Below are 13,878 nucleotides of genomic sequence, written 5' to 3'. Positions count from 1 at the left end.
CTGCTGGGGGGCCGCCCCCAGCGGCAGCCTCACGTCCTGGTGGTGCAAGTCCCCGCCCCCCCAGTTCCTGTGCGCGCACACCTTTGACTGGTCGTGACTTAGACACCATTAGGACCAATTAGCATATTCCCTCTTTATTATATAGGATTAGTATCTCACTGCCTTATCAAACCATAACTTACTCCACAATAGCATGGACCATGTCTACCTTATTAACACAGGTAGCATTCAATAAATATTTGTTGAATAAAGAAAAATGTAAAATTAAAGAGTTAAACCCAGAAATACAGATGTCATCATAAACAGGTTGGGGCAAAAGTAGGTTTACTTTTGTGAGTACAAAAAACAGTTTATTCTTGTACTATTTTCAGAGTGAACAACTGTAAACCTACTCTTGCCCCACCCTGTATAATACTAAATAGATGCTCCTGAGGTCTTCAAAAGGGAAAATACAAAATAAAGGGAGGGGTTGGGGGTAGGTATTTCCCAATTTTTGGCTTGGACATTATATCACCCCTATGCAGAACCTGACTACATTATCAGTACTTAAATTTAGAACAGAAACCCAACTTCACCAAGAGGCCACATTTATCAACATAGTCAACTCTCCTTCCTAGTCCCAAAGGCAGGATAAAAGGCATTACTTTCATAGTGGTTGGGGATGACCACCCAGGAGCTTAAGAAAATCCTTAAAATCATTCAGGAAAACAAGTACCTCTGACTTGCCAAGCAATGTGCTAAGCAATGAAGAATCAAAAATCAGTAGGTCTCTGCCCTCAATGACTCACACTCACACTTCCTATGGGCAGATGCAGATAAAGCATCTAAGTAAACACCTAAGGATATAATTAAAGTATGACCAAGCCCACAGATATAAAAAAATTGTCTGACATATATAACCACCTAAAAATCTCATCCAAACACTCAATGACCTAGTAATACCACTCTCAAATATACACCCAAAATCTTGCATGTGTGCACCAGCAAGAAAATGAAAATAACTGAATAGACAGATTCATAAACTGCAGTATCCTATATAATAAAAGGGTAATATGGAAATTGACCCTAACAGCAGAATGACTAGGAATGACTGGCCACTATGACACACACTGACCACCAAGGGGCAGACACTCAATGCAGGAGCTGCCCCCTGGTGGTCAGTGCGCTCCCACAGGGGGACCTCTGCTCAGCCACAAGCCAGGCTGATGGCTGCCAGCACAGTGGTGGCGGCAGGAGCGTCTCCCGCCTCCTCAGCAGTGCTAAGGATGTCCGACTGCAGCTTAGGCCTGCTCCCCGCTGGCAAGTGGACATCCCCCGAGGGCTGCTGGGCTGCCAGAGGGATGTCTGACTGCCCGCTTAGGCCCAATCCCCCGGGGAGCGGGCCTAAGCCAGCAGGTGGACATCCCCCGAGGGGTCCCAGACTGCAAGAGGGCACAGGCCGGGCTGAGGGACCCCCCCGAGTGCACAAATTTTTGTGCACCAGGCCTCTAGTTTTTAAATAAAGGAACTACTACCAAATGATATATAAGAAAAATGAAGCACAGCAGGTCCTGTGTGGCTTAGTGGTTAAATGCTGACCTATAAACCAGGAGGTCACAGTTCAATTTCCAGTCAGGGCACATGCCCAGGTTACTGGCTCTATCCCCAGTGTATGACATGCAGAAGGCAGCCAATCAATGATTCTCTCTCATCATTGATGTTTCTATCTCCTCCCTCTCCCTTCTTCTCTGAGATCAATAAGAATATATTTAAAAAAGAAAAAGAAAAATGAAGCACAAAATGTTTTATCACTGAAAACCAATAGTATTAGACAATCCACAATTTGATGTGCCAGTTCCAAATAGGATGGGTCACAAGAAACAAAGAAACCTCAAAGCAAAGCACCCACAGTCACCTGAGAAAAAAGGCTACATATACTAGCCGTGCATTTATAATTACTAGGAACATTCATAAACACACAAAGGCTGAAAATAATTAACAGAATGACAGGCTCTAACCACTGAGAACACTGTCCAGGGCAAGGCATCTTTTTTCAAATAGCTAAAAGTTAGAACTACAAGCCATCTATAGAATGAATTAAAAAACTGTGACATAAAATACTATATAGTTTAAATTGAAGAACTGAAGCAATATGCATTGTCACAGAAAAAAACCCTCAAAAAATACAATGCTAGGAAGCAATGTTGCAGGATGTAGAATATTATAATAATCATCCATTAAGTGGTTTTTAAGTTTTAAAACACCAAGGAGTGTTTTTACACTAAAAAATACTATGTTTACCAATAGTAAAAACAAAATACAAATAGGAAGGATATACACCAACTTCACATAGTGGTTACTCCAACATACTGGAGACCGGAGAGGAAAAAGGTTACAAGATGAGCTTCATCTGTATGGTATGTTTTATTGGGGGAGGGGGCTCAGGCCAGTTTGAATGAGATGGTTAAATTTGTTAAATCTGGACCATGGCTATAAAAGGTGTTCATATATTATTTTCAAAACTTAAGTGTAAAATATTTCACATTTCTAAAAACCATCTTTAGCCGGAACCGGTTTGGCTCAGTGGATAGAGCGTCGGCCTGCGGACTGAAAGGTCCCAGGTTCGATTCCGGTCAAGGGCATGTACCTGGGTTGCGGACACATCCCCAGTGGGAGATGTGCAGGAGGCAGCTGATCGATGTTTCTCTCTCATCGATGTTTCTAACTCTCTATCTCTCTCCCTTCCTCTCTGTAAAAAATCAATAAAAAAATATATTAAAAAAAAAAAATAAAAACCATCTTTAAAAATAATGGGCAGGAAGTAAGTAGATATGACTGTACACTATTGTTTCCATCATAGTCAGTAAATGTTTTGGAGTCAAAGACCTATTTCAAAAACCTTGTACCACCAAGTTACTGAAATCTGAGAAAGTTAATTTCTTCAGAACTGCAACTTTCTAATCTGTAAAACAACAACAATCTTATAAGGCTGCCATATATATAAAATGTTAGATAACAGGCATTCAACTATAGGTAGTTATTTTAAATTTGCAGTAACAGCAAGGAATTAAAGGGAGGAAAAAGTACACAGATTTTATTTTATTTTTTAGAACATAGGTTTTAAATGAAGTTCTCTTACATTTTCAGAATTATATAACACCATGAATGTCAGATGGATGTGACCACCACTTTCTAGTTTTCAACACCCAATTTTAAAATAGGAATTTTACAAAGGGATTCAAACTTACTTTACACAGCATAGGATTAGAATCTCGATTCCTTGGCCCAGTTCCCATTGACCAGAGCCACATCAAGAAATCCAAGGGTGGCCCTGACCAGTTTGGCTCAGTGAATAGAGCATCAGCCTGCGGACTGAGGGGTTCCAGGTTCGATTCCAGTCAAGGGCATGTACCTTGGTTGCGGGCACATCCCCAGTAGGGGGTGTGCTGGAGGCAGCTGATAGATGTTTCTCTCTCATCGATATTTCTGACTATCCCTCTCCCTTCCTCTCTGTAAAAATCAATAATACACACACACACACACACACACACACACACACATATATAAAAGAAGAAATCCAAGGGTGGGTGGAGGTGGAAGAAGGTATAGTGGGGATAAATGGTGATGGAAAAAATAATAAAATAAAATAAAAGAAATAGCCCTAACTGGTTTGGCTCAGTGGATAGAGCGTCGGCCTGCAGACTGAAGGTTCCCAGGTTCAATTCCGGTCAAGGGCATGTACCTTAGTTGCGGGCACAACCCCAGAAGAGGGTGTGCAGGAGGCAGCTGATCGATGTGTCTCTCTCATCAATGATTCTAACACTCTATCCCTCTCCCTTCCTCTCTGTAAAAAAAAATCAATAAAATATATATTTAAAAAAAAGAAATAAAAAAAAATCCCATAACGCTATATTATCCAAAAGACTTCCAAATTATTTACTTGTCATTTAGATCACATTTTAACACATTTTCTCCAATTTCGTCAAGGGCACTTACCTCGGTGGCAGGCTCCTCCCCCGCCAGGGCGCCTGCAGGAGGCAACCAATTGATGTGTTTCTCTCTTTCCCCTCTCTCTTCCACTCTTTCTAAAAATATCAGTGGAGCCCTAGCTGGTTTTGCTCAGTGGATAGTGCGCTGGCCTTTGAACTGAAGGGTCCTAGGTTCAATTCCGGTCCAGGGCACATGCCCGAGTTGTGGCTTGATTCCCCAGTAAGGGGCGTGCAGAAAGCAGCCAATCAATGATTCTCTCTCGTCACTGATGTTTCTAACTCTCTCCTTCTCCCCTCCTCTCTGAAATCAATAAAAATATATTTTAAAAAATAAATTAATAAAAATTTTAAAAATCAGTGGAAAAATATTCTTGGGTAAGGATTAAAAAATAATAACAACATAAAATAAAGATTAACCAACACCTAGAGAACAAGTCCCACATTAATTCCTCTGTACTTTCCTTAGACACTAGCCTCACAACGACAAAGAAGCACTAAAGCCCCACATTTTAAGCCTTTCCTTGAGGGAAATTTACATAGAACTAGCACTAAAACATTGAAAGGATCTTTAAGCTATCACTAAAACATGGAAGGAAACCTTTATGGTACAAGAAGAACAATAAGCAGAATATGAAAGGGTAGTTAATTTTGACATCTTAACAGCTATCCATTTACTGAATGTTTAATGTGTCCCAGGCATTGCTCTAAACTAGGGGTGGGGAATATCTGGGTGAGTTAATAAATGTTTGACCAAATATAGCAAGCTAATTTTTAAGTTGATAATTTTGTATTGCCTGCAAATAATGTTATAAATATCCAAAGGGCCCTTGGCAGAAAAAAGGTTCCCCACCCCTGCTCTAAGCGCTGTAACAACTCTCTTAATCTTCCTAACATTTTTACAGATAAAAAAACAACAACTGCGATACAGAGTCAGTGCTGCAGATATTAAGTAGAAAAGCCAGGACTCAAAGCAAATCTAATTCCAAAACTCACAATCTTTTTTTTTTTTTATGAATAACATAAAATGCTTTATTTAGTCATTCTTTTAAACAATGAAATATCATATACAACCTACTTGTTAAATTAGATTTTTACTTTTTTATTTATTGATTAAGGTATTACATATGTGTCCTTAGCTATATTTACCATATTATTCTTAAGAAGGTAAATAGTTCTAGGCAAACTTAAATTCTCACACCAAGAGAGAAAAGCAAAATACACTTAAATACAATATTCAATATTAAACTGTCACTTGTTGTACTTAAAAGTTTTATTGGCATTCAGTTTTTACAGTATTGATATATATAAAACCCTAATATGCAAACAGACCGAACAGCAGAACAACTGAACAACCAGTCGCTATGATGTGTGCTGACAACCAGGGGTGTGCACGAAACATGGCGGGCGTCAGCCGCAGTAGGATGGTGGAGCAGGTGAGTGGGGTTGCCAGACCAAGGTGGGGTGCCGGTCACTGTCATCTAGGCGAGCCTCTGGTGGTTACCAAAAATTCTCTGCTCCTGCGCACCGGGGTCCCACCTGGTGCTCACACCTGCTGCCAGTGCCGGCCCCGCTCGCACCCGCTGCTGGTGCCGGAGCCGCTGCTTGCACCCACTGCCGGCGCCCGGCAACCACCCCGATCGCCCCTCAGGGCTTCTCCACCTCCCCCTGCTCCTGAGGGGTAACTGGGGCACCAGCCCCACTTGCACCCACTGCTAGCGCTGGCCCTAATCACTCTGCACTGTCAGCAGGTGCGAGCGGGGCTGGCGCCATCAGTGTGTGGGAGCAGCAGAGGCGGGAACGGGGCTGCCAGCAGACTGGGGACCGGGGACCAAGGCGGGAGGGGCCAGGCGGGGGCACGGAGGAAGGGCCAAAACCCGCCCCTGTGCCCACAGCAGCCTCACAGCCCACAGTTCCTTTCAGGTGCACGAATTTGTGCACTAGGTCCCTAGTACATATATAAAAGCCTAAGCGACGGGCCGAACATTCGACCAGCAGCTATGACGCGCAATGACCACCAGGGGGGCAGATGCTCAACACAGGAGCTGCCGAGCTACAGTGACTTGGCAGCTGTGGTTTTCGGATGATGCACCCGGAACCAGAGAGGAGGGAGGCCTATTCCGGAGCTCATCACCTGAGAACCACCCTCTCACAATCCGGGACCCCTACGGATGTTGGAGAGCCGGTTTCAGCCCAATCCCCACAGGCCAGGCTGAGGGACCCCACCAATGCATGAATCCGTGCACCAGGCCTCTAGTTTACTTATAAGTTACATATTCCTGTAATTTCTTTGGGATTGCCTTCTGAAATTTGAAGTCAGTTTTAACTTTCCTTTAAAATCTAGCTAGAGAACCTCTCTTCATATGCATACCCTCAGAACTCCCTATCTCCCAATCAGGTAAGTCTTCTGGGGCTGTGGTCAATATGCTCAATAACTCCTGATAACATTTACGAAGAAATAAGTATAGTCTACACAGAGGGGTGATATACTAGGGGACCCCAGATGCATCTAAATCTATGCCTCATGGATAGAGATGAAAGTCTTTATAATAGTAAAGTAAAACAAGAAATGCACCCCAGTCAACATTGCTTGGACAGGCTTTAAATTTTTCATTTTTTTACCCAATCTATAAGCTTACCTTGTTCAACCCACACCCAGAACCCCAAAAGGCACACTATTTAAATAAGTTATTAAAAACAAAGATACCAAGCTGCCATATTGTGTCCCTGCATGTGTATGCTTATTCTGAGCTGGTCTGCCCAAGACTCCCCGAGTGCCAACCCTAGTCCCCTGTGCAGCCCACTTCCTCTACAAGATGAAAGAAACTCGTGATCCAAGAGAAACTGGCCAAACTGTAGGCACAAGTGCACATTGGTGAGAAAGGAACTTGTCGTAGAAAGAAGGTAGTTCACAGAACAGCCACAGCAGATGATAAAAAACTTCAGTTCTCATTAAAGAAGATAAGGTAAACAATTTACTCTGGTAAATATGTTCACAAACCAAGGAACAGTGAGCCACTTTAACAACCCTAAAGTTCAGGCATCTCTAGCAGTGAACACTTGCACTATTACAGGCCATGCTGAGACAAAACAGCTGACAGAAGTGCTACCCAGCATCTTAAACCAGCTTTGTGCAGACAATCTGACTAGTTAAAGGAGACTGGCTGAAGCTCTGCCCAAACAATCTGTGTAGGGAAAAGCATCCTTGCTACAGGAGAGGATGATGATGAAGTTCCAGATCTTGTGCAGAATTTTTAAAATCCTCACCCAAGGAGTGAGGATATTTTTCAATTCATTCATTCATTCATTCATTCAAAATATCTTTTTATTGCTTTGAGAGGAAGGGAGAGGGAAAGAGAGACAAAGAAACATCAATGATGAGAATCATTGATCAGCTGCCTCCTGCATGCCCCTCATGTGCCCTTGACTGGAACTGAACCCGGGACCCTTCAGTCCACAGGCCGATGCTCTATTCACAGAACCAAACCGGCTTAGGGCCATTGATTTTTTAAAAAATATATTGATTTTTTACAGAGCGGAAGGGAGAGAGACCGAGAGTTAGAAACATCGACGAGAGAGAAACATCGACCAGCTGCCTCCTGCACACTCCCCACTAGGCATGTGCCCACAACCAAGGTACATGCCCCTGACTGGAATCCAACCTGGGACCCTTCAGTCCGCAGGCTGACGCCCCATCCACTGAACCAAACCGGTCAGGGCAGGGCCATTGATTTTTTTAGAGTGTGAAAGGGAAGGCAGAAGGAGAGGGGGGAGGGAGGGAGGGGAAGAGGGGGAGAGGAAGGGAGAGAAGCATGAATGTGACAGACATATCAATTGGTTGCTTCCCACACACACCCCAATAGGGAGCAGAGATTGAACCTGTAACCCAGGTACATGCCGTTGATGGTAGTCCAAACCTGTGACTCTCCAATGCACAGGGCAACACTCTAACCATTGACTACACTGGCCAGGGCCCAAGGATGTTTTTTATTGATTTTTTTTTTTTTTTTTTTTTTAGAGAGAGAGGGGAAGGGAGAGAGAGAAAAACATCAATGTGAGAGAAACATCAATTGGTTGCCTCCCATACACATCCCAACCGGGGGTAGAACCCACAACTTAAACATGTGCCCTGACTCAGAATCAAAACCTGCAACCTTTTGGAGTACTGGACATGCTCCAACTACTGAGCCACCAGCCAGGCTTATGGAGAATTTTGATGAGGCTTTCAAGAATGAAGCAAACTGAATTGAGACAATTTCTGAAGATAAAATTGAAGAAGTTACTAGGAGGTACTATTTTGTATTATGACTGCTTTTTCAAATTTTGTTTATGGATCTGATAAAATCTAGATCTCTAATTTTTTTAAGCCCAAGCCCCATGGACACCGCAGCTCTTTTCAGTTTTTGCTTATACACAAACCACTCTTTCACCTACTTAAGCTGAAAAAGCCTGGGAATAGTTTCAAATAGGCTAATAAAGTTAAAAGAAAAAAAACACCAACCTTTTCTACTAAAAAATCTGTACAAATACTGGTTACATTGATTTTTACCAGGAAATGTCACCATTTTCTTTAAATCTAAAAGGAAAGTTTAGTCCTGGCCAGGTAGCTCAGTTGTTTGGAGCATTGTCCCATACACCAAAAATATGGGTTTGATCCCCGGCTGGGGCATGTACAGGAGGCAACCAACTGATGTTTCCCTTTCACATGGAGGTTTCTCTCTCTTTTTTCTCTCTAAAATCAATTTAAAAACATATCCTCGGGTGAGGATTAAAAAAAACAACCACCACCAATGAATGCATACATAAGTGGAACAACAAAAATTGAGATCCTTCTAAAATAAATTTTTTTTAAAACCCTGAAAGTTCAAAGCTAGTAGTAGCCATGCTATATAATTTTTTGTGCCTTACTCTTCATTCATTTTTTATTTTTTTTTTAAATATTTTTTATTGATTTTTCAAAGAGGAAGGGAGAGGGACAGAGAGCCAGAAACATCGATGAGAGAGAAACATCGACCAGCTGCCTCCTGCACACCTCCCACTGGGGATGTGCCCGCAACCAAGGCACATGCCCCTGACCGGAATCGAACCTGGGACCCTTCAGTCCGCAGGCCGATGCTCTATCCACTGAGCCAAACCGGTTTGGCTTCATTCATTTTTTAGATAAATTATTCTACACATCTTATATAGTTAATAGTCTTAAATGTTCTCCTAAAGAGTTCTGTCTAAAGCAGTGGTTCTCAATATTTTGTAACATCTAAGGACATTTTAAAAATATATATATATTTTATTGGTTTTTTACAGAGAGGAAGGGAGAGGGATAGAGGGGCAGACACATAGATGAGAGAGAAACATCAATCAGCTGCCTCCTGCATACCTCCTACTGGGGATGTGCCCGCAACCAAGGTACATGCCCTTGACTGGAATCGAACCTGGGACCCTTCATTCCGCAGGCCGACGCTCCATCCACCTAGCCAAACCGGCTAAGGCTCTAAGGACATTTTTAATTGATACAACTGGCAAAAAAAAAGAAGATAGGGAGGTGGGGGGGAAGAGCTGGCTGTGCTACTATCTAGAATAATCTAGAGCACATATGTTAAATATATAAGTTATAACATATAAAAATCCACTTACATGCTTAAGGAAAACTTATATAATAATAAATAGTATACATGAAATCAATTTGTTAATGCCATAGATTTAAATATTCCCTATGAATATCCCAGAAAATGTTAGTAAAGTATAGCTACGATATGAAAAAACTACAGATACCATTAAGCACAAGAATAAGAGTATATACTCTGGCTGGCCTATGTGGCTCAGTGATTGAGTGTCAGCCAGTGAACCAGGAGGTCCCCGGTTTGATCCCGGGTCAGGGCACATGCCTGGGTTGCAGACCAATGTGTCTCTCTCTCTCTCTCTCATCAATGTTTTTATCTATCCTTCTCCCTTCCTCTCTCTAAAATCAATTTTTAAAAAACATAAAAATAAATAATAAAAATTTTAAAGAACAAATACACTGATTTGAAGGCATTTTATTTCACCGAGCTTTGAATTTTAAAATATATTGCATACTGAAATGCAAGTAAATCTTTCAAGTTAATTACAGGTAACACTTATTTTAATGTTTAAACTAACAATTAAATTAGGTTGTGTTGGGCCCTGGCCAGTGTGGTAAGAGCATCACTAGTGCACTGAAGGGTCTAGGGTTCCATTCCAGGTCAAGGGCACATACCTGGATTGCAGGTTTGATCCCAGGCCCCAGTCAGGGCATGTTCGGGAAGGCAACCAACCTATGTCTCTCTCTTTCTCTCCCCTCTCCACTCTCTCTCTCGCTCAAAAAAAAAAAAAAAAAAAAAAATCAACAGGAAAATACCCTTTTGGGAGGATTAACAAAAAATAAAAAGGTTGATAGGTTGTGTAGTACAATCCAGGATAAATTATTTTTAAATAATTAAATAAAAGCATGCCTTTGTCTTTGGCAAGTCATAACAGCGTGGTACAATCTATATATTAAGCGCCTACATGACGGGCTGACTGCTGACCAGTAGCTATAATGCACACTGACCATCAGGGGGCAGACACTCAGCACAGGAGCGAAAACCACAGGCATGGAAACATGGAACAGACTGATGAATCTCAGGGGAAGGGGGAGGGGGGGGGCGGGAAGAGATTAACCAAAGATCTTATATGCATACTAGAGTCCCAGTGCACGTATTCATGCACTGGTGGGGTCCCTCAGCCAGGCCTGCGCCCTCTCACAATCCAGGACCCCTTGCATGATTGTCGGAGAGCCGGTTTCAGCCAATCCCCGCAGGCCAGGCCAAGGGACCCCACTGATGCACAATCCGTGCACTGGGCCTCTAGTATAATATAAGCATAAGCAGACCTAGATCCTAATCCCAAAGCTATATGTTTATAGACAAATAATTTAACTTCTCTGAATTTCAATTTCTGCAACTAAGAAATAAAAAATCTAACTCAAAGACCAGTTGAAAATTAGCAAAAATGAATAAACAAATGGTACTGAGAACCACTCTACAAATGGTAGTTAACAATAATTACAGTAAATATTAACCTATGAATAGATTATAGTTGTCCTCACAATCAACAATTCACTTATGTAACTTGACTCACAGAATAACTACAGAATATACTTTAAAGCAATTTTCCACTCCTAGCAACTTTGAAACATTACTTACAATTCTCAGATTTAAAATTAGTATCTGACAGACAAGGATGACTTTCCAAACAGTTTCAAGGAAAAATGGCCTTGATGGTGTTTTTATTTATTATTTTATTTATTTTGACTAAATAACATGTTCACATGACTCACAATTCAAAAGGGATCTTTTGATGCCTGTTGCCCCAGACACCAATTACCTTACACAGAAGTAATCAACCCTACCAATTTCTCATTAATCCTTTCACCTATAAAAATACACACTTTCCCCACTTCTGATACAAATGGTGTCCTCCTCCACACTATTCTGCACCTCACTTTTCACATCTGTTTTTTTCTTGATGTTTATATTTTTAATTAACAACACACTCCAAGTATGGCCACTTATAGCTTATGGCCAGAACTCACCAAACATTATCATTCTTTACAAAGGCACTCAAAAGGCCAAAACAAAACAAAATCCTTAAACAAACCCAGTATTCCTAGCAAAACAAGCATATGAAACCTAAACTTTAGTAAACTGGACATTTACATAGGTGACTCAAGATACTGCATTTTACATTAAAAAAGAAAAACACATGGCCTGGTTTTGCTCAGTGGATAAAGCGTTGGCCTGTGGACTGAAGGGTCCCAGGTTCCATTCTGGTCAAGGGCACATGCTGGGTTGCAGGCTCGAACCCCAGTAGGGGGTGTGCAGGCGGTAGCCGATCAATGATTCTCTCTCATCATTGATGTTTCTATCTCTCTCCCTCTCCCTTCTTTAAAATCAATAAAAATATATTAAAAACAAAGAACAACAAAAAACACACACACATGGACTGTACTACAAGTCCTTCAATGAGTTGAAAAGAATTCACTTATAGAACTGGCCTTATTAAAATACAGATGAAATAAAATATTGGTGTAAATAAAGCTATTTGTTGGTTATATTCCAAAATTAAGTTATCTGACTCTAAGAATATCATGGTGAAAAGTTGAGAGCCCTTACCACTTTTAAGAAACAGAATATATAGCACTACAAGTTTAATATTAAGTTTCAGGTTTGTACAATCTTATTATAGAAGAAATGTTTGGGGCTGTTGGTAAAATATTAGCTGCAATGTTTCATTACAAATATATATGTTAACTATCCTAGAATATATGTTCTTATTAAACAAAAAAATAAAGTCATTATTTCACTGCATATCAGATGACTACTTCTGCACTGTACCACAAAAATACAAAGTCATCCTTCCATTCAGAATTTTGGCACTTGAACAGAGAGGTCAGAGTTCATACACATGCTCTGTAAAACTGATTATACTATATACTACTACATTCAATAAATCTGCTTGTATTTGTAATTTTTATATAATTTTAAACTATTTTCTCCATGTCTAATTGGAAAGATGTGTAAACACACACTATAGACTCAATAGCACAAATAAAACTCAAGTGCTATCAGATATGGGGTGGGCAAAAGTAAAACACACACTATAGACTCAATAGCACAAATAAAACTCAAGTGCTATCAGATATGGGGTGGGCAAAAGTAGTTTACGGTTGTTCCTATGGAAAAAGACATGCAGGTTATGATTATTACAATATCTTTTTTAACTCAAAAGAATGTCACAATGACACAGTGAACCTACTTTTGTCCACCCCTGTATGTATTTCAATTACTCATCACGTACTTAGAATGCCGAATTTCACAGATCATTGAGATGATAAAAATACCAGGAGAAAAATACAAACAGCAATCATACATTCAATAATGGTATCTGTCAACTTGAAAATAACAACCATTTCAGTATTGCTTTTTAATCTTTCTTTGTTAATTCCAAGAAGGAAAAACAACCTGGCATTCTTGAATTGGGTATGAAAAACTGTACTGATACTTGCATGGTTTTGAGTCAAGTTACTAGAACATTTTGAGGATCTTATATAAATAAATGTGGCCAACACTAGAGTATCTAAATTCTGCAGGACTCAAGAGGAGCTTTAGACAAAAAAAAAAAAATTTTTTAGTCAATTCAGGTATGTTATGATACACCTACTCACTTAAAAAGGAGATATAACCACGTGTTAATCAGGTGAAACCTCATGTTTTCAACAGGGCTGTTTCAAAAGCAAGAATCAACAATGAGGGACACATCATAATGAAGTTTCATGGCACAACACAGTCACAGAGGCATTGTCTGAGGAGAGGCTCTCTGATCTGTTACTTCTGTAACTTGTAATGTTTTGAAATCAGCTTATCATACACTCCATTCCCCCCCACCCCCGTTAAAAATATCTAAATGCCTTCAATACACCGAACAACTTGCCTTTATCCAGTTAAAAGCTTTAGGTGTCAATAGAAAAGGAGCCGAGGAAGGGGGGGGGGGAGTAAATGAACATGAGATAATGATCTGGCAGGGAATTAATCGCTTATCTGAGGTGAAAATTCCCTCATCTCCCCACTCAAATACGATGGCATCGCAGTAGGTCCCTCCTCCTCTCCCAACACCCCACTGAGAGGGTAACTCGGAACGTCCTCCGCCTCCCATCAATACCTAGGCGTTCTCACCGCGCCTTCCCTCCGGAAAGGACGGTGGAGGCCACAGGCTACCACCCAGAACACCCTCCGAAGTGCGGGCCCCGGAGCACCGCGGCTCCCCGGATCCAGTTACCGTCCCCCTTCCCCCCGCCCACTTCCCGGGTTTTCTCCGGCTCGGCCTGCTCCCCCCGCTCCACCCAGCAGCCACACTTCTA

General features: G+C 41.2%; 1 protein-coding gene across 3 annotated transcripts in view; it reads right to left on the bottom strand.

Annotated features, from left to right (window-relative positions):
• The window catches only part of UBE2K (ubiquitin-conjugating enzyme E2K), a 58,022-nt gene that overhangs the window by 43,639 nt on the left and 505 nt on the right, over positions 1 to 13,878 (bottom strand). The window contains exon 1 of one of the 3 annotated variants that reach the window (XM_014548681.1): positions 3,228 to 3,290. The exons of the other annotated variants lie outside the window; for them this stretch is intronic. Coding sequence (XP_014404167.1) covers positions 3,228 to 3,290 — 63 coding nt within the window. Of the gene's footprint in view, positions 1 to 3,227; positions 3,291 to 13,878 lie in introns of those variants that run through there. 3 annotated transcript variants of the gene reach the window in all.

This window comes from Myotis brandtii, unplaced genomic scaffold (assembly GCF_000412655.1).
Source record: "Myotis brandtii unplaced genomic scaffold, ASM41265v1 scaffold520, whole genome shotgun sequence".
Classification (NCBI taxonomy): domain Eukaryota; kingdom Metazoa; phylum Chordata; class Mammalia; order Chiroptera; family Vespertilionidae; genus Myotis; species Myotis brandtii.
The sequence above is the reverse complement of the archived record's forward strand: the minus strand, read 5'-3'. Positions and strand labels throughout refer to the sequence as shown.